General features: G+C 44.6%; 1 protein-coding gene across 1 annotated transcript in view; it reads right to left on the reverse strand.

The window, feature by feature from the left end:
• Positions 1–5,765: 5,765 nt before the first annotated feature.
• LOC128709810 (probable serine/threonine-protein kinase cdc7) overlaps positions 5,766–20,486 on the reverse strand; it is a 34,111-nt gene continuing 19,390 nt past the window's right edge. Inside the window, exons 4-7 of the mRNA XM_053804829.1 lie at positions 14,174–15,280; positions 7,571–7,828; positions 7,408–7,485; positions 5,766–6,899 (exon numbers count right to left, since the gene is read on the reverse strand). Coding sequence (XP_053660804.1) covers positions 5,766–6,899; positions 7,408–7,485; positions 7,571–7,828; positions 14,174–15,280 — 2,577 coding nt within the window. The remainder of the gene's footprint in view (positions 6,900–7,407; positions 7,486–7,570; positions 7,829–14,173; positions 15,281–20,486) is intronic.

Raw genomic sequence — 20,486 nt, forward strand, 5'->3', positions numbered from 1 at the left:
CGAATGGAACGGAAAAGGTGCAACCCATACACAACAATTGATTACGATGCTTATCGGTGACAAAATGAGCCCATTTTCCCATCACGAACAACTATTACATGGCGGAGGATTGATTTGGCACGGCCTGCAGTATAAAATCAAATTATGAACATGAATATTGCATGCAACCTTTAGGCGCAACAAGTATTGTGTGGATACAATGGCTTATAATGTGATGTGGACGGATATGACAACACGCACGTTTGACGCTCGATTTATGAAAATTAATAACACATAAAGCAAGCGTAATAATAAGCGCTAATTAGATTTTCATTATTCGGCTAACTAAATAACGTGCAACTTTTATGAAACTTATAACTTATAACTTTGTAGGAAAATCGAATTGATGGTAATAAATCAATATAACTCGATAAGTTATTATAAATGAATTAATAAATTAAGGCATTAGTCTATTTTTTTTTAATTTGATATTTAAAAAAAATTATTTGTGAATTTTATTTTTATTTTTTAAATTTTAACTGGCAATAAAACGATATCCATAAAAAAGCATTTTTTAACAAAAATGAGATTATTATCTGGCATTTTCTGCAAAGTCCACATATCGAGCCAAAGTTATCATGTGAATACCTTTGTTTGATCGCGTAAATCAAAGCATTTTAATTACCAAGTTCGAACGTATGGGGTTCTCTCAAAGCTCTTTGCATTGGTTGAGTTTCTATCTACTAAATAGGAAATACTGTGCCATGATCAACATCACACCTTCTAAAATTTTTAACAGCCCTTCTGAAGTACATTAAGACAGTATTTCAGGGACAGTTTTATTCTTATTGCACATTACATGACGTCTCGTCTGTCCCGTCGACCCTTAATTGTTTGATGTACACCATTGTCTCCGGACGACAATAGGATTTGAGGTTCGTGTATCAACCGACTGCAACTGAACAACAGGTGTTGATGGACAGATTATCCGTTTGGTGATTAAATAACTGCTTGTTTCTCTTTGAACAAATGTACCGTGATGTCTTTTAATCTGGTTTTATTTGCATGCCAGCTACTACCGACCTCACTATCTTAAGTCCCTCCATATTTTTATTTGTCCGCTCAGAAATGGTTTTGTTGTATGGTAGTATAATATTATTGTCTGGGTCAGCAAATGGGGATTCGTCCGAAGTAGTTACACACGCTTTATCCTGAAAAATATGCCATGATGCGATGCGAGATTTACAGTCCTTGAAACATAGACTCAATGGTCGCTCAATGTGTACTTGTAGTATAAATTCTCCAAAACTGTATTGACTCACCTGAACTGATAGGCAGATTAAATATGTACATAGCCTACAATGTTTATTTCGGGAACTGACAACACTGCTGCAATTACAGTGGATCTAAAGACTTCATTTGAAAGCTTGATATTTTTCAACAAATATTTATTTAAAACATGTAATCATCCTAGTGCTGTTTGCAAAGCTTGCAATAACTTAAATTAATCGTGACAGTAAATTAAATCGAATTTGACACGGGAAAATTTTTGTGTGCAATAATTTTTCAAAACTTCGGACGAAATTCCCTGAAGTTGTACCGAAATACATTGATGCTGTAAGTGAGCTGATCATGCCAAATCGTCATGTGACATGTTGTGACGTCACGTGTGTTCCACCAGCATGCATGCAATAATGCTTAAGCATTTTGTACTTATAAATGTTTGTGCGCGTTGGACCCCACAAAAATCGAATGGAGCAAAGTCTAGAACAAGAAATTCTATCACGGTGCTTCAAAAGACGTGTATAGGATCATCAGATGTAACGAATCCTGAATTTATGCGTATGAGCCCGAAAGTCCCGATTTAGCATCCAATGATTTCTACTTGATTCCAAACATCAAGGATAAATTGTGTGGTCAACGATTTACCAGCCCACAAGGAACTGTTCATGAGTACAAAAGCTATGTTTTGAAGGTGTATTTCGCCGAATGGAATAACTGTGTGAAAAATGGGTTGATCGTTGAAGTTGGGCAAAAGTGTACAAATCGCAAAGAAAATTATATTGAAGAGCTATAAAGTCGATTTCAATGAAAAAAAAACAAAGTTCTTAATAATGATTGTCAACATATATGTAGCAGCCATCGTATTAATATACCACCCAGAATATTATCCGGATATAGAACCGGTTTAACGACAAAGTATGAGTGTGTAAGATATAGGTTTAGGATAGTTAAAAGTTAAGTCGAGCCATACCATGCAACATTACGTATATTGATATTAAGTAAATAAATAAACAAAAATATTCACTCGAAAAACGTTAGGTTGCTTGAAATAGGATTAAAATACGACATCTTCGCCCTGCTCAGTCTTAGGCCTAGATAAGACATGAAACGTTCATCGTCATAATTTTGTTCGTAGCATTGCGATCTGCTGCCTTTGTCACAATACATTTTCTTTCAATTGTTATCTTCTGTCATTCACGCCAATGCATCTAAACCGATATAAACTAAAATTGTAATAATTAAATATTTAAAGTTTTGTGAAGTCAAACTAAAACACAAAGAACCACTGCTTCGAATGATAATATAGAATATATGATATATTTTTTTATAATAATCTGTACCTTGACTATAAAAAATAACAGAACAAAAATCTCGGAACAGAAGTATCGTTACGCATATTACAGCTTCACTTTCCCACTGCGGATGTATGTTTGGCTAACTATTCGTGGAATTCATCAGACCGGCTTCTACTAATTGGGTTGTTGGTTTAAAATCGTTTCTGCTTTGTTTGTGTTTGCCGTAAATTATACAATAATTGTTGGATCTTGGAGGAATGATCTTTAATCTGATACTTCGTTCACTAAAGAGCCTTCCTTCTCTAATGTTTTAACGCGTCTTTTCCAGTGCTTATCCAAACAGTGTCTTTACAAAGCGGTAAGACTCTTACTAAAACAAAACACGTTTTTTTTGTTTATTTTCAACATCTCTCCGTCACTTCTTCTGTATTAGCAACATCGTTATGCGTGCAAACATTTGTATACACTCATATCCTATCACATGCGTACACGTACATCGATCAATACATTAAACGATAAGCGCTCGGTATTGTTGTACAAATATGTTATGTCTCGGTAACAACTTCTGCTCCCCCGATAAACATGACCATTTGTCTGATGGCTAGATGAGATTGAATGATCCCCATTAGTCGATTTTGCATCGCTTAACTAGAACCATGCAAAGCGCATACACAAATTGAGTAACGTGTCAGCGCTTGCTCTTTCTTTTGCTGCTACAATAATGTTCTTCACAAAACAGGACACTCTCGCTGCACGCGTTTCGGTGGATGCTATCTCATGAAGCCATTTTCACCTTCCTTTACACATTTGATGTTTTATTGTATATGTATATTTCATTATTTATTTAGTGTCTCACAACAAATCAGGTAATGTAGTACAAGTGTCGTAGCAATAGATAATAAGTTTGAATAAGAGTTTAGCCACTTATAAGTTTTCATACGTTTCGTACCGAATAAAGTGATAGTTGCTCACTTTTGTAATGCGTGTATGTGTGGTGGATGGGGAATAATGTAGCTGCCATACAGTAACTAGCTAAGTATTTAGATGATAAGTGTTTATACACTTGTGCTACAACATCAACGAAGCACTTGCTGCCTGTTTGCGTGAGTGCGATTCGTCATCACTCACCGTCGTTGGTTGAATTGGATAAATCAGATCAGTAATGAAAATGTCCCAAAAAAAAAATCATGATTACTATGTTTAACATCAATCGTGTATTTGAAGCAATAGTTTAGTTCGTTACATGCAAAACAAAGTGACAGATGTTCACGCCCGATAAGAACGCGTGGAGAACAAACGTAAATAACAAATAAATACTAACCACCCGGATATACAAGTGAAACGATGTTGATGATGTTGATGATTAACCGACAAAACAAAATCCAAAACTAAATCGATTGCCTTTCGTAGTGTTTTTGAGAAGAGTTATATGAATAGCTTTTTGTTCTTATAGTTTATGAGTTTTTTTTTTTACATCTGCATCCTTCCTTGCGTGCCAGCCCAATCTATAATCAACCTAATTCAACCTATGTTGGATGTACGGTCGGTACGGTTAGTTTACACTAAGTTTTCTCGATTGCACAATTGTTCCGTACGAACCGGCAGGTTTTGCGATTGGTTCGCAATGGTCCCTACCGTCATCCTAACTCTCCGCTGCCGGTTGCTCTATAAAATATGCGGCCATCCTGGAGGCTCACTACTCCGATTCCAAAACGTTTCCTTTGGAGCTGGAGCGTTTTGCTTATTTCCCTTTCTTCATTTTTTTGTTTAATAAAAAAACAGCAAACAACTAGAATTGAAACACCTGAGCTGGCAATTTGTTTACTTTCAACCACTAGCCATACTTCATACTGGCTTGTGTATTGTGTGTGTGTGTATGTTAATGCGTTGTGTTTGTGATTTTTGTGTGTGTATGTGTTATTTTAGTTCGTTTCTTTTCAACTTTCATTGATGAATCATACTATGCGTGCACCGGTCGATTTATCCGCTAGACACAAACACTCGGCAGCTTCCGGAAAGATTTCTATACGCTTATACAATATTGAGTGCTTACATTACTAATCATGAGTGTATGTATCTGTTTTTTTGTTTGCGATCGTATGGGTGTATATTTTTAAATGACGCTTGTTTATTTTCGCTAACATCATATAAATTAGGTCACACTGTTCGTGGTGGCAATGCCTTTCTTTTGCATCGCGTACCAATCACTATCCGCATGCCTTACTGTTCTTTAAGAAATAATCAACAACGATAGCGCTAGTAATTATTACACATAGATGCATGAAAAACATATACGATAATAAATAAACCCCTGAATTATTAGAATCCAAATCAGCAACGTACGATACATAAGTAGGTAAGGCAGTAAGTTCCCACAACGCTGGATAATGTTACACAAAAATGAAGGAAAGACAAACGCTATATGCAAAACGAAAAAAAAAACAAAACAAACCTAGCAACTATAAAGATTTCTTACATGTGAGCTGTGTATGACCCAAACGGAAAGTAAATAAAGGAAAACAACAACACAACATTGGTAAATAATAGAAGAAAACGATACAAAATACTAAACTAAATACTACATATCCAACCAGTCATTCATACATTCGTACGGAACGAAATTGGTCCAGAGACAGTGTTCAATAACAGCCAACTAACCAACATACTACTCGATCGCAAATACAAACGAAAAAAGAAAACAACCCGCTACAGTGCACACCTATCCTTGGGACGTACTTCTATGAATATCTTCTAAACGATCGGTCCACCAGTGAGTTCGATCGATCGATCGACCGATTTAACTTACTGCAGCAGGGAATCGATCGTTTCAAGACGCTGCACTACAAACCAAACAGCCTGGCTAACTTGCCTTTCGATGAAGGAAGCCTCAATTGCGTACAGTCACGGTCACACAAATGCTACTAGCGCACCCATACATACCACATACAGCAATAAATAAGTTAGTTTACACGTTGCTTAGATCTATCTACAGTCTACCACATCATCGCAGTCATGCATACCGAATTACGCCCTCTTTCCTGTTTTTTTTGTTTTTCTGTGAACGTGCCGAGGTACAATCAACCTCCGCCATACCCTAAACTTCCGTCCCTCCCTTGTCTCCCCAATCCCTTCTATCCTCCCTTCAGCCCTAGCCTGGACGGGTGGATCCTTGCGCCGAGGATCTGTTTTTTAAGTGCGGCGCACCAATTAGCTGACGTTTTTGCATAAATTCAGGCTACCCGTTTGATTGTTGGTCGTCAGACATTCGTCGCTCTGTTTTAATACTATATTTGGCTCGAGAATGGAATGTTTGATCGTTTTGCCATTGCCCGTCGTTATCACGCCCTGGTCATGTTGCCCGTAGTAGTCATCATCGTTGTTGTTGTTGTTGTGCGCTGTGTTGGCGTTCGCGGCGTTCAGCGAGTTGTTGTTGTCCTGGTCCACTTCCATGCCTTCGTCCTCGTCATCGTACTGTGGCTCCGATTTGATGTTCTGCAACAGGACGGGTGTCTGCTGGCCATGCTGTTGTTGCTGCTGCTCGTCGTCGGTGCTAGTGCCACCGTTCGTCGGCGTTCCGGGCGGATTCAGGGCAGCGGCTGCAGCGGCTGCGGCTGCTGCTACCGCCGTCGGCGAACCGATCGGACTGCCACCATTGTTGAGACGAAGGTTGAGTGCGTTTGCTGCTGCTGCCGCCTGTATCACATCCTCGATTCCCAGCTTACGCTTCTCGGCGCGCATCTCCTGCTCGTACTGTTGCACGAGCTTACGCTTTGAGTAGTACTTCTGGTACTTCTGCGTGTCTAGCATCTTCTTGCTGGCGTAAGGTGACAGGGGTCCGTTCGCGTTGCCATTGCTACCGTTGTTGCCGCCATTGTTATTGGACATGCTGTTGTTGTTGTTGTTCGCGTTGCCGGCGTTGTTGTTTAGGTAGTCCTCGTTCAGCACGACGGCAGCAGCCGCATGCTTCGCCTTCATTAGCTCCTTGAAGTTGTTGCGATGATGCTGGAACTGTTGCTGCTGATGTGCTACGGCAGCTGCAACGGCGGCGGCTTGCTGTTGAGCGGCGGCTGCTGCCGCTTGTTGCTGTTGCTGCTGTTGCTGCTGCTGATGCTGTTGCTGAGCTTGGGCGTGCGCTTGCTGCTGTGCTACTTGAAGCAATTGCTGGCGCTGTTGGGCGAGCTTCTGCTGCTGTTGCTGTTGCTGCTGCTGTTGATGCAGCTGCTGCTGTTGTTGGTGTTGCTGCTGCTGTTGCTGGTGATATAATCGCTGCTGTTCTTGCAACCGCAGGGCATGCTGATGTTGCTGCTGCTGATAATCCCGCTCTTCAGAGTCGTTGGTACTCTACGCGGCGAAGGTATCGTTCACAATTGTAAGAGAAGAATAAAAATGAAACAATTATATCCGGAGCAAAACTATACATCAGATTTGACAATGTATGCAAATAAACTTTCTCTTTCTCAACCAGAAAACGAAGATCATCAAGAATGGCGTAAAGCATCTTCTACGTCTTCAAACGCCATTGCTGGGGTTTTGCCAATCTCAACACAAACTGCTGTATCGATATCAGGTTTGTAATCTGATTTCACCAAGTTGCCGCTTGTCATCCTACCATGCCATGCCGGAACATGCCGTGCCAAGCAAACACTCTCATTTTCATTCCCAACGTGTATATCAAACGCTGTTCGATGACTACGCAGTGTTCCGCCCCAAAAATAGGAAGAGAAAGCTAATCGCCGACTGCGTCAAACACTATGGAAATGTCCCGAAAAAAAAATACACACACACAGAACTACGGTTCCCAAAACAAACGACTTCAACGCCAGCGCGTACGCGCGGGCAACGAACCTACCTCGCCGTGTAGCCCCTTAACCTGAAGAGCTTCTGCTACCTTCAGGAAGTTGGGCAAATCCTCGTACTTTACGTTGACCTGTGCAGGAAGAATGACAAAAAAACAGTTTAGATTGGTTTGCTGGATTGCTGTCCCGGTCGGGTTGAAGGTGATTAAAACGTACTTGTCCACTGTACATGAAGTCCAGCAGTCCGGCCATATGGTGACTGTTAACGTCGGTCATGAACAGTATCGGATGCTGTGATGGGTGCTCGAGGAAGATCTTCTGAAAGTACGGACTGCACACGGACAGAACGAGCTTGTGGGCTTTGAAAATCTTGCCGCCGGCCGCAATCGTGACGTCCACCATCTGCCCGTCCCGCTGTAGACTGTGGAAGCCTTTGCACATGTTGCCATGGAATCCTCGCCAAGATAGGAGGTACTAGAGTAATGAGACAACAACAAAACAATACACATATTATTTATTTATTTATGGCATAGTATTATTTTATTTTATAATAATACTGTCGGAAAATACGAAATGTAGTATAGCAACATTCTTGTAAAACAAGATGAAAATCTCTTCAAAACATAAATTACAATCCTCGATGTCTTTCTCTCTGTCCGGTTCCTTCCTGTCACTGTACATCGATGAATGCCATCGCTTTGGTCATCGTCCCATTCGTGCTTGTGGACCGCGAACGACGTACCAGAGAGGTGTTCGATTGCCCAAAAATAAACGCACCGATTTATCTTCGGGTGCACAAAAAATAGCAGCGCAACTTAAACGCCGAAACTTGTTCTTCCAAAATTAACTCTCTCGGATGAACTTCGGCGGTCGGCGGTTTGACCGGCACCGAAAGAGCGAAAAATAGTAAACCGCCAAAAAGGTGCATACATTTGTCTACGTGCCGCGAGCCGTTGGACGGGTGCAGGTTTAGCGGGAAGTAAGTGGTTTCTGAATGAAACCTCCCATTGGGAATGGCACAGGGAAGGAGGTACCCAGCGATGGCGGCTCTATTCGAAATGGCACAACACAACCGGTTACAACACCCGAAATCCTCCCTACCTGCAAATGACCTCGCGCTGCGTGGAGGGATGATGAGACGAAAGCCTACGAAACATGCCACTCGCCGCCGAGACGCTTGCTGTCTCTCGCTCTTCTGCTCTTCTATCCTTTTCTTACTCTGTGCTCGCAGCTCCCGAAAGAAGGCAAAAGTCCAAAAAATCTTAATTTATTTATTTGTTGCACAATACATAAGAGCGTCTTTTCGTGTTTGCTTCTTGGTTTCGTCAGATCGTTGCAGCGAACGCCGAGATGTGCGATCGTTCGATGAGTATTACGCATGCATAAATACACAAGCACACACGGTATAGCATACAAACATCATAACAGCTTTAACAAAAGCTTCTTTGCGTGATGTATACTAAGCTTTGAAATATTATTTAAAAATAAGCAGAATAATAAATGCGCGACGATCCGAACTGAAAATACTTCTTCAATCAACGCTAAAACTTGCTTTAATGAGATCCGTTTGTAACCTTGCACACTTATGGCGTGATGCATCAGCAACGCCTTGTTACCCGTGTCCAATGTTGTAGAGTCCAATAGTGGCTTCTAACCCATCACTACTCGATCAAACCGAACGTGGTGATTGCATATAGGAGTGCGTTTGTTTCCTTTGGCGAACGGTTTCTTGCGCTCGGCAGACAGGTGTGTCGATCACACACAAAAAACTCCATCGCTGTCCATTGGTTGGACAAGTATGCGAGCCAAAATCAATACATTAGTCAATGAAAACGAAAGGAATGAAGCAAAAAAAAAAACGCTCATTCCTATATCCGTTCGTGTTTGCATTCCGTTCGAAAGACGCACCACCGCTACTCCACTCCCGGCGATCCGTTTTGTGTCCCGCGTGCATCACCATGCCTGAAACTCTACGTGCTGTGTGTCCCGGAATCGCGTGCGCGTTTTCAGGTCGAAAGTGAAAGTTGTCAACTCGAGGGCGGTAAATGCGACGAAATAGAACCGGAAAAGAAATAAACCGCCGCGCACGGAACGAATCGGAATTGCCTCCGGCTGGAAACACCGATCCGCACAAGTAAATTTCCACAAACACTGCCAGCGCCAGCTTGTGACCCAGGGGTGTTATTGTGGTGGATTTTGTTTTTCTATGTTGCCAAAGGTGCTTCACTGACAAAGGTGTGAATGTTTTCACTATCCACCGTAAGAAGGATCGGTGTGAGATAGTTGTTGTTCAGGCGAATCCACCACAGCGTTAGACGTACATACTGCGCAGTATCAACGGCTCACGAATGAATACCAACGCATGGAGCACCGACCTGAGGTTTGAAAAATGACCAAAAATACACACACATACACACAAGACACAACAGTGTACCGCAACCTTTTCGCAATCATCACACGCGGTAAGCTGTGTTACCTTCCGAAGGTCTTTTACGCTGGAGCAACTTAAGTCGATCCAACCCGCGGGGCAGTCGGGCAGGTGGAAGCCGTCTTGAAGTACCGAATTTTGTGACCGAAATGTGTCGATACCAAAGTTCGTCGACACCGTGACGGATGAGATGACTTCACATTCGTTCGCTCGAGACGAACTCACGCCACCGTACGTGCGTTACGGGTTTCGAGCGGCCTCCAGTGGAGGCGCCCCAGCACTCATGACAGAAGCATCAAACAAACACATAAAGAGAGACAAAGAAAGAGAGAGAGAAAAAAAGAATAACAAATCATAAAAAATGCTCCAATCTCTCTTCACCCTTCGAGGCTGGGGTTTATGGATCGTCTCATCCGAAAACTCAGATTCGGATAGACACACAAAAACAAAACATAACCATCGCAAACAGGTAGCAAACGCACTGTGCAATCTGCAATCGGATAAAGTGTTGGGTTGGGTAGTGCACTTCTTTCCCATCCCTTGCCGCCCCCACCCTCCCGCTATAATACCCTTTCCCTATTTTAGCAACATTTCTCCCAAAAACCCAGCTGGGCGAACCGGGTGGCGACGGAAAGTGCGATGGAGTAGTGTCGTAACCGTACGCGTCCAGCGAGTTATGGCCACCACCAATATTTTGATTCATTTTCGTTCGGTTCAATGACCGAATTAATTCGAGACCCTTAGCGCTGCCGCGATCTTAGGAAACGGTGTGAGCATTCGGGGTGTTGCTGTTGTGTTTGCTTTGTTTTCAACAGTGTCCGTTCGAGTAACAGAACACAAGCGAATCCCGCACACATTGGCGTTTAGGCGTTTGAAAACCGAAAGTGAAATCGATTCTAATTTAATATGCAAAAATGAAACTCGAAAAAAATCCTTCTTTAGGGATCCGCTTTAGGGATAAAGGGAGGATCACATTCCGCACGGCGGTCCGAAACCTGCTCCGATGCTTAAGCCTCGGAACGGAGCGGAGCTTCTAATTATATAAACAATAGTCTACTTGCGATCTTCGCCATGCACGGCTGGTGGCGCAGTCGGTTTCCCGCCGTGCACTTGCCGTGTCCCCACACGGACAGCTAGGGGCGGGATAGAAGAAGAGCAAAAAAGTGAAAGTTGCCGAAAAATAAAACTCCAAACACGTTCCGCGATCTTCGAGCCTCTCGCCACACAAACTACCGTCGCCCATCCGCCCGTACGGGTGGACCGTTCGATTTTCAGTACCGGTTACCGCTGAGGTGGGGTGACTTTCGAAGTGTTAGATCAAAATAAAGATCATTTGTACACACACTCACACACACATCGATCGGTGGTGCGCGTGCGTAACGGACAGGACTGGAGACGGATCTGTTAGGTTCGGTTACTCCATGCACGATCACCGATCCGGGGTTGGTGTCCGGCTAGATGGGGCCGTTGTTTTCGTAGTCGTATTTTACCTACATTGTGTTTCGGTTAACCCCAAACTAACCACCACGCAAAGCGACGAACCATCGTCACACTCTGCTCTAATGTGTAGCGGTGTGTTAGTGTTTGTTTTGCTGTCGATTGGGGTAGCTCCACATCAAATCTCGCATTAGAAGGACGTACGCGTATCTAGCGCTTGCATAACATTCTCTCCTCACCCCTACCTGCACCCCTTTGTCCCCCATTAAGCTTCACACCTTGCCTGGTCGACTTTTTCCATTTATTCTGCTGCATTATCAACAATGCCAACGCCGGACTTTGAACCTTCCGAAGCTTCGGTGCGCAGTATCAGCATAAGTTGAACCCATCGCACGCTGCAGCAGGTCAGCTTTCGAACATCCCACCCCTGTAAATAGTGGCGCCCCGCTTTTTGGGAAGATGATGTTTGCTATTATTCTGCTCGAAATCGTCTGCGAAAGAAAGCAAATGCTTTGTTGTTTTGAAGCGATGTTAAGATTTGTCCCCGTCCCATCCGTCTTGTCGCATTGTCACATTCCGTCCGCTTTCCGACGTAGCGTTTGTCACCTGGCAGCATAGCATTGCTGCTATTCGGCCGAATAGCAAACGGACTTCTTCGGGGTTGTGGCGGGAGCGTCACACTGTTTGACGACTTTTGCTTGAGCAACCACTTAAGAAGTGTGTCACGTACGTCAGGTGAAAGCGAAAGCGCGCTATCGCCCGGGCCCAGAACGACCCCTACCGCATCGTCGGATATTGGGTAGGTATTGGGCGAGGTCTAAGCGCTAAAAACGGTGTCTTTTTCCTTTGCAGCTATTAATAAACAGTTTACTTCGCTTCCCTGCAGGTCGTTCCTAAGCAAATGATGCATCCGTTCATTATTTGTCGTTTATGCTAATGGCCATTTCTACAGTGATTTGTTGAAAAGATAATTTGATTTTCATTTTACTTTCCACATGACACACTTGTTAGATGTATTGATAAACTGTGAAAACCAAATAAAATGGCACTCTATAACTCCTGTTTCATGACTCGAATCAATTATATTCAAATGCAAAGATTTCCCTGCGATAGCCCCAGTTTCCCTATCCTTGTCGGTAGGTCCACATTTTTTGCTAAGCTCGGGGAACAAACATACAGGGTTTAACAACTCCGCTTTGACTGGCTGCCCACTTTTGTCATTGGAAACCGTTTTGCACAATGGATTTTATAAATTAAATGGAATTTCATCAAACAGAAACTTAAATACCGTCATCTAAATAGAACGTATCCCTAAGGTTATAAATTTTTATCTGCTGGTGCAAAGCCGCTCATAATTGAGGCATCGTTTAGAAGGTTTGTTAAACAAACGATTTTATCATACTTTATCGTTGTCAAATTTTGTTTAAATTGCCTCTCAAGAACCAGTCCATTTTTAAAGGCACATATTAGATAAAATAGTTAGGAGAAATTTGAAAAACTATTTTACTATTGTGTACAAATTTTAACAAATTCTTTGCACATTTTCGATATGGAGAATTTAATTTATGAATTACATTCTGCATGAAAGGTTTCCAATAATAATTATAACAATACATATCGCAATCAACCAGTAAACAGTAATTTAAATCGATCTTTCAACTCAGCGGTGATAAACTCGCGGCTTACCAGCTGCCAGAATCTGGGGCTGATGAAATTTAATGCTCTCGACCAAAAATCCGAGGCTTGCAATCAAAAATGTGCGCCGGTGGCAAGAAATCCAGTAAGACGCGTTAAAAAATGTGTGCTGCCAGTCAAAACTAAAGTATAAAACCCTGTATTTTACAGCTCTTCTATTTCACCTGTTGCCCATATTCACACGAACCAATAGACCGTCATGCAGACACTCATTAGTCGGCAAATCTGGAGACCCCTTCCGAAATCGAATGTACGTTTGTGACACACACCACCAACCACGTCAGCTACGTCAGTTTGGGAGAGAAATCCAAGTGACATAAGCGGTGGTTGAAGAATTCACCACTAACCACAAGTAAATGCGTTAAACCAGGACTGGTGCGAACGTGGCCGGCCAGAAAAAAAACGATCCGACGCTATCAAATCCCATCTAAATCAACACGCAGGTTCGCCGTTCCCGCACTGGGTGACGGACACATTATGAACCTGTGTGATATTCTGCACGCATTTGGAATTCTCAAGGCTCTGGACGAAGGACCGGACGAAACAACGGAATGGCGTAATCGGAGCAAGAGAATATCATTGGTTGTATCGCACCTTCTCTCCCCTGCAGCACTAAAGGCCAACAAATATTTCGGCAATAGAGGTGTTGATTGTGGTCGCACCGATCGCTCGGCGACATGTGGTAGGCAACAAAATTCCCCATTGCGGCGAGCGCTCGTTTGTTCTGCGGCAGCGCAACGTTTTGGAAAGTCGTTTGCCAAAAATCCTTCTCCTTTCCCATGCTGCTGTCGATTGTCGCTAACTGTGCATTATGCAAGCGTACAATAATACTCATAATCAACCGATCCATACACCGAGCCGGAGCGATTGATGATGTGAGTGTGCACAGGTACACGTGCCGCTAGTAAGGAAGCCTCACATATTGCGCTCATCGTAGTGTCCGGCAGTTGGGTGGCCGTTTGAACTATTAGGATTGCTGCTAGGAAATTAACCACCAAATGTAGACGAACCGGATAATAGAAATAACAAAAGGAACTTGTAGAATGAACTTAGAAATGAACTGTATATGGGCTTAAACGAGGAATAAACGAGTTTCAACTGAACCCTCGACGTGGTTACATGTATCCTTTGAGAAAAAGCGATATCGAACAGTGTTTGCTTGAGAGATCGACTTCGCTGTTGATATTTTGTGTGATTCTATTCGTGGGGTAATACCATCGTATCCAGAAGGTGCCAACTGCCAAAATTATATCCCTTACCTGATCGATGTTGTGATGTTCGTTCATCTGATGAAGTAGCTTCTGATTCAGACTCTTCAGGTGATTGTTACCACCGTCGTACAGACTGCTTCGCTCAGCATAATCATCGTAGTCCGTGTCGCGGTCGGTGCTGCTGAGCGCGCTGCTGTTGCTGTGCAGTGTACCGTTCGTGTGGCTGTTGGCCGCCGCCAGCAGCGCACTAAAGTCAGCCGTCGGGCCGTTGGACATTTTGCGCATCTCCGGACCGCACGGTCCGTTCGTCGGGCCGCTGCTGATGTGGCTCGTTGGGCTGCTGTTCAGGCTGCTCGCCTCGTCCCGTGCCGAACTGCTGCTGCTGGTCGTGCTGAGCGAACTGACCCCGCTCGTCGTCAGGTGACTTCCTCCCGGGCTGAGATTTAGCGACTCCATGAGCTTATGCTTGCTCTCGAGCGTCGCATTTCCGTTACCACCGTTGCCCACACCGGTGCCGTTGTGACCCGTACCGTTGGCATTGCTTCCGCTGTTGCTGGTCGCGTGATTGCTGTTGTTGCTAGTGTTATTGCTAGCATTGTTGTTGTTGTTACTGCTGCTGCCGCTGCTAGCATTGTTATTGTTGTTGTTCGCACTGTTGTTGGTATTATTGTTGCTGTTATTATTGTTGTGATGGTCCTTATTGTTGTTGTTCTTTTCTTTACGGCCACCTCCGCCGCCGCCCCCACCGCCGCCGCTACCCGCACGTGTGATCTCTTGGATTTGGCTCAGCACGATTTCCCGCTTGAATTGATCGAACTTCGATTCACCGTGCTCGTCACCGATGATGTCCGATATGTCAAGCATGCTGCCACCGCTGTGACCATGGCTCGCGATCAGCTCGTTCTTGATCTTGTGTTGACTAGCGGCGTTGGCAGCGGCGGCCGAAGCAGCAGCGGCGGCAGCAATGGCGGCCGCAGCCGTCGAATTCATGATCTCGTCATCGAACTGTGCGTCGTCCAGCGTGTCCGAATCGAACCGCTTGGTCGAGGAGAAGAGACGTAGCGTCGGATCGTTCACCTGATCGCTAAAGTACACATCCATGAGGTTGAAGAATGGCCACTCGCGACGCTTCGGCTCTTCCGACATTTTGATCGCCTGCAGAGAGAAAAAAGGAATGAAATATTGTTTGAATTAGTACACAGTTTGAATTAGAACACCCAAACTCTCACTCGTAAAGACGGTTTCCCAGCTTTCCACCACATCTTACTTGACCTTTCATACTACCAACACCACCACAGGAAACGCCCCGAATCCCGAAACCGACCATTCTCATCCGCCTTCCATCCACTGATGATCCCATTCTTTTAACGTGAACATACCACACGCCGCTAGCCAAATCGTTCGGCCGCAAGTCGCTGGCAGTCGGTCAAGCAACGGCACACGGTACAACGGTGTACCGGCAGAAGATTACCACCAGTGACCCAGTTCCCGAGTTGTTCCGGCCCCGTGGCGAAAGCAACGGACCCAAACCAACCGAACGAACGAAGCACACGCGAAGAGAAATGAGAACTGCAAGAATTTACTCCCGGTTCTTCCATTCCACCCGCCGACGACGGTCCGGATTTCGTGGCAAGCGTCTCGAGAGGACGTGCCTTCGTCATGGGCATCTTCTTGTTCTGAAACCGCATGCGACTGGGTCTAACGGAATGGTGCTGGTTGTGCTGGGGGTCTAACAAATAAAAAGCTTGCTCCTTCTCGCTACCAAATGCCGCTTCTGTTCGAATGGATTGCTCGTAGAGCTTGTTGAACGGCGATACCTAGAGAACAAGCCTGCTCGACCCACTTTACAGTCTCCATCGCGGAATGTTTGGTTGTTCTATAGGTTATTTCTCCTGTTTTTTTGTAGCTCTCAGTCTACGTTGCTTTCATCAATCTCACAAGATGCAGCAACCGTAACAATAAAAAAGTTTCATCCCTTTTTATTTCACCGTTTCCATGCTTCCAAGGGTTGGGATCCGAGAGAACGTTAGCGATCGTTTTGACTTAAGTTAGAAACAAGCACAAAAATATACAAAAATGACCCCAAACGCCATGCCCTGCGCATCCCACGGGGTACACCTCATGCTATGCTCGTACACACCCGTTCAGCTTACTAGTCGATCGGAGTCTGTGTGCTGGGGTCGATGTTTATGGTGGGAAATTGGGTCATGCGCCAAGCCGCAAAAGAATAAGCTATGTTGAGAACTTTACGAAGCAAAGCAGGCAGCCATACCGGAGCAGCCCGGATGGATGGCCCGAGTAATAGAAGCGATGGTGCGTATAAAACGAGGCAACCATCTCGTCGCGAAAATGGGTCGATTACAGGGTCCGGTGGTTAAGTTTTTGGCTCGCCCTTGTGCGGCGGCGCTCCGTACCACTATACCGTTCTACCGGGGCTGTCTTCCGGACGGAGGGGTCGTGATCCCGTACCAGGGGTATTTATGCACGGAAAGATGAACCCTTGGGAAGCTGATTTGCTTACGGGTGGCTGAGTGTTGCGCGAGATGAAGTTGGGCGCACGATGATCTATCATGAGCCGTTGCTTTGTGTGGTGTTACTTTTTCCTAATTTTGTTTGGCCTAATTTCGACCGAAGCTTCCCCAGCGCAGCACACTGCGCAGAGAGAAAACCACTCTATCCAAATGCGTATGTTTTTTTGTTTTTATTCTACGCACGCTAACATTTAATCATGAGTCGGTCCTTGAGTTCCTCCTACCGAAAGCGCTGAGAATGATGCACCATGTGTTGTGCTGTATTGTTAAGAAACGCTCCAAATCTGACATACTTTGCAGTGACCACAGCGGCTTGTTTGTTACGCTCAACAAGCGTGAACGCCACATTCGGATTCATATGGCATCCGCCAATATCCACGCTAGAGCACCATTACCCAACGGTCGGTTTCCTGCTCTCGCGCAAACTTTATCACCCGATTCATCACCCCAAATGGGCAGTCGGCGTGAGGTGGTCTAACGCAGCACCCAAAACGCCAGTGGACCATCTTTTTGACATATTGTACTTGTTGTTAAGCGTGCTGGTACGAAGGAAACCCCAAATCGCATCGCATCATGTGCCGTGTTTCTTCTGACGCACCCGCTAACAGCCATACGGTCACGGCGGGGGCAATCAACGCAACTCATAATCAGCGAACCGGCCAATAATACTACTATCCGAGTAGCAGCAGTCGGACAGAAAAATCTTCCAATCGAAACGGAAACCTCATGAAAATTTATCAACACGTCAAACGTTGGTGGTATGCCTAGAGATTTTGGTGATCAACGGCCCGCGCAAAAATCGAGGCAAGCAAAGAAATATAAAACGTAAGCGCTCGCAGATAATGAGGAGAAGTTCGTCGCATTGCATCGTGGTCTGAAAGGAGCACAAAAAATAATGCCGTGGTCAGTGTCTCTACAGTGTGCTACGCATCGTAGAATCAAACCCTTCCCGGACTCCCACCCTGGGCAAGTTAGCTTCGCAGGTCTAATCATCTTTCCGACGGTCTTAAGTGTGGACCACCAGTTTCACCCGAACCCAACCGGCCCAATCAGCGCCACACGGTTAAAGCCTGGTGCGCCCGTTCCGTATCTTTCGGTCCGAGTGAAAGTGGTGGGCCCATTTTTGTGCCTCCGCATTTTGTGCTGTTGTGTTTCAACGCGCAGACCCCGGTGCAGGTTAGCAAAACGCAGCGGATATGATTTTCAAAATAAGAACACACCGTTAAACAGATGGTAGCGGAGAAGGTTCACAAGATGGCTGTGCAATGAAGAAATGATTAACGATTCTGGCGGTGGAATAGCTTAATTTTTCTCCCTTACAAAATGGCTCGAAAAACGGTGGAGGAAAGAAACACCATTAAAGACCTAAGAAAGCATGAAAAACAAAAGAAAGCTGAACCTTTAAACAGATAAAGCACTTCAACCATTCGAAAGTTCCACACACGGTAGCACTCCGGTAGATTCCTCATCTTGCCACACCGGAGAAGCGTCTACGTTAGTCGAAAGGCACAACTTCTAGACAACTGCAATAAAGGAACTTAAAAGCACACACACACACACATGGGAATCTTTGTATCGTATCGATCACCAAAGTGTGCTGTCACCTTACGCTTGGCTGTGGCTGGAACGGTGGAAAGTGAAACTACATCTTTAACACTTTCTAATCAATCGATACCGTCCGATGTCCGATGATGGTTCGGGCCGCGCAGAGAAAGTGCCGTGGCGGGGACAAAGCAACCCCCGGTACACCCCCGCCACGCTTTGTCGCCATCCATCCGTCACAGTTGAATTTGCTTAGCGGAGTTTTGATGTTTGCGACGTGCATATCATAAATGTCACATCAATGTGGAAACGACAAAGTGTGCCGTTCATGTTGCAGCCATTTTTTTTCTTCTGTGGGGTGAGTTTTGATTTATAGCACTAAATTTAACGCTGAAACGAACGATTGTTCAACTGCCTCAGGAAGGTGTGTATGTTTGCGAATGGTAATGTGTAAGTTTTGTATTAACGTGCAGCAGTCTTTGTAGCGGCAAATCTAGGAAACCATTCTCATTTTATCGTAATTATTATTTTACAGCCTCCAAGATCACCATTTTGTTCGGGGGAGATTCTCTCAGACGCGAGCAAAAGAGGCTGGTTAGTATTACTGTACCGTTTGCCACAATATGGGTCACCGAGGAGGCAAGCGTTTATGAACGGAATGAGAAAGAAGCTTCCCTTCTATATCCAACGGAGTGCGATCAGCTGAGAAGATGTGTGAACGAAACGAAGAATAAAGTAAAAAAAAGGCACACACACGCCTCAACACGTAAATGGAACATCAGCTCATCGGGGCGGTAGGCTTGGCATTCGATCGTACACGGATGTTCTAAGCTTCCACCAAGTCGACACACGTCACGCTGCTCACAAAAGTTTCCAAACGCGTTTGACAAGTTTTCGTGCCCTTCTTCGCACTAGCAAGAACTCCGTTACCCGGGCCCTTCTAACGACGGCGAAGGCCAACCCGGCCGGCCAGACGCACTTGGCGCGCAGAAGCAAAGTCAAGGTTTTCCCTAAAAGGGAGCAACAGTTACAGCACCGCTAATGGGGCACGGGTGTAGGTAGAACGCAGACCGTAGCACCGTTAACAAACAGACGGTACGAAGAAAAATGGATCTCCACACGGTAACGCAGGCGGCAGCTACGGACAAGAATGAAGAATCAAGTGAACAAAACAGAACACGCGAAAGTAGGTTAAGCGTAAAAGCTAACGGTTCTTAACCGGTCCGGTGCGTAAGCGGGTCCCGCACAGGGGATGCCCGCCTGCGAGAGAGTGAGAATTCTCACAATCGAGCTGGCGCGCGTCTCCACCGACTCTCCGCCAAGCAGCGTGAGAGAAGGCACGATCGTGTGCGATCGTTGCGAGAATGAAAACACACGTGCGTTGGAATCGGTTGAAGAATGGACAGCCGCGGCAAAGGAGCTTTCTCCATCAAAGCTCCACCGGCGATGGTGAGAACTGTGGCAAAAAGGGGATTAAACTCGGTCGGAAAGCGGAAACCGATTGGCTTATTTTTTGTCTCGTTCTAGAGCAAGCACGTTTCGGTATCGGTGCGTCAGCGTTTACCGATCAGAACATCAGCTACATCAGATTGTCGCCGCCTAACGGGAGGATCATGAACACACACACACACACACACACACTCAACACGGTTAGGGGTGGATTAATTTGTGTAGTGTTTGCGCTATTTCGACAGTCAATAGTAATCGGCAATACCTTGATCTTCTAACCATTTTAGGCGTTCTTATTATAATTTTTAATAATTACAACCGAGCATGCCAGGACAAGGAGGAAAAGCCTTGAGGAATTTGAACGCTCTGTAGTCATTATAAGACTGATAATACGGCTAAGAGCCGTTATAATTATATTAAACTAATAATTTTTAATAATGTTTTGGGTTCGCACTAAATAATAGATGTGTACAAATCATGAATGAACAACGTACTTATTGTTTAACCCCAAAAATTAAAGCGATTTAAATGAACCGCACACAGTCAAAACGACAGTGTCCGGTACTTCTAGAGTTAGATGCTTTATTCATGGTGATCTAATTTTCATCTCTAAGCTTGCTGCTGTCAATTATTTTGACAAAATGCTACATTTGGTACTCCATTTTTACAATTAAGTACTGAAAAAATAACCAATGCCAACGCGCCCTCGGACTCATTTTCACACGGAAACCAAGCAAGCGGACCACACACGTAAAATAAAAAAGAAAACAACACATTCCCTTCCCAAGGGTAGCAGGTGTGGTAAAGTATGAGAGTTTTAAATTTTTGGAAAAGAACTT

This window comes from Anopheles marshallii, chromosome 2, assembly GCF_943734725.1.
Source record: "Anopheles marshallii chromosome 2, idAnoMarsDA_429_01, whole genome shotgun sequence".
In the NCBI taxonomy this organism is placed as follows: Eukaryota; Metazoa; Arthropoda; class Insecta; order Diptera; family Culicidae; genus Anopheles; species Anopheles marshallii.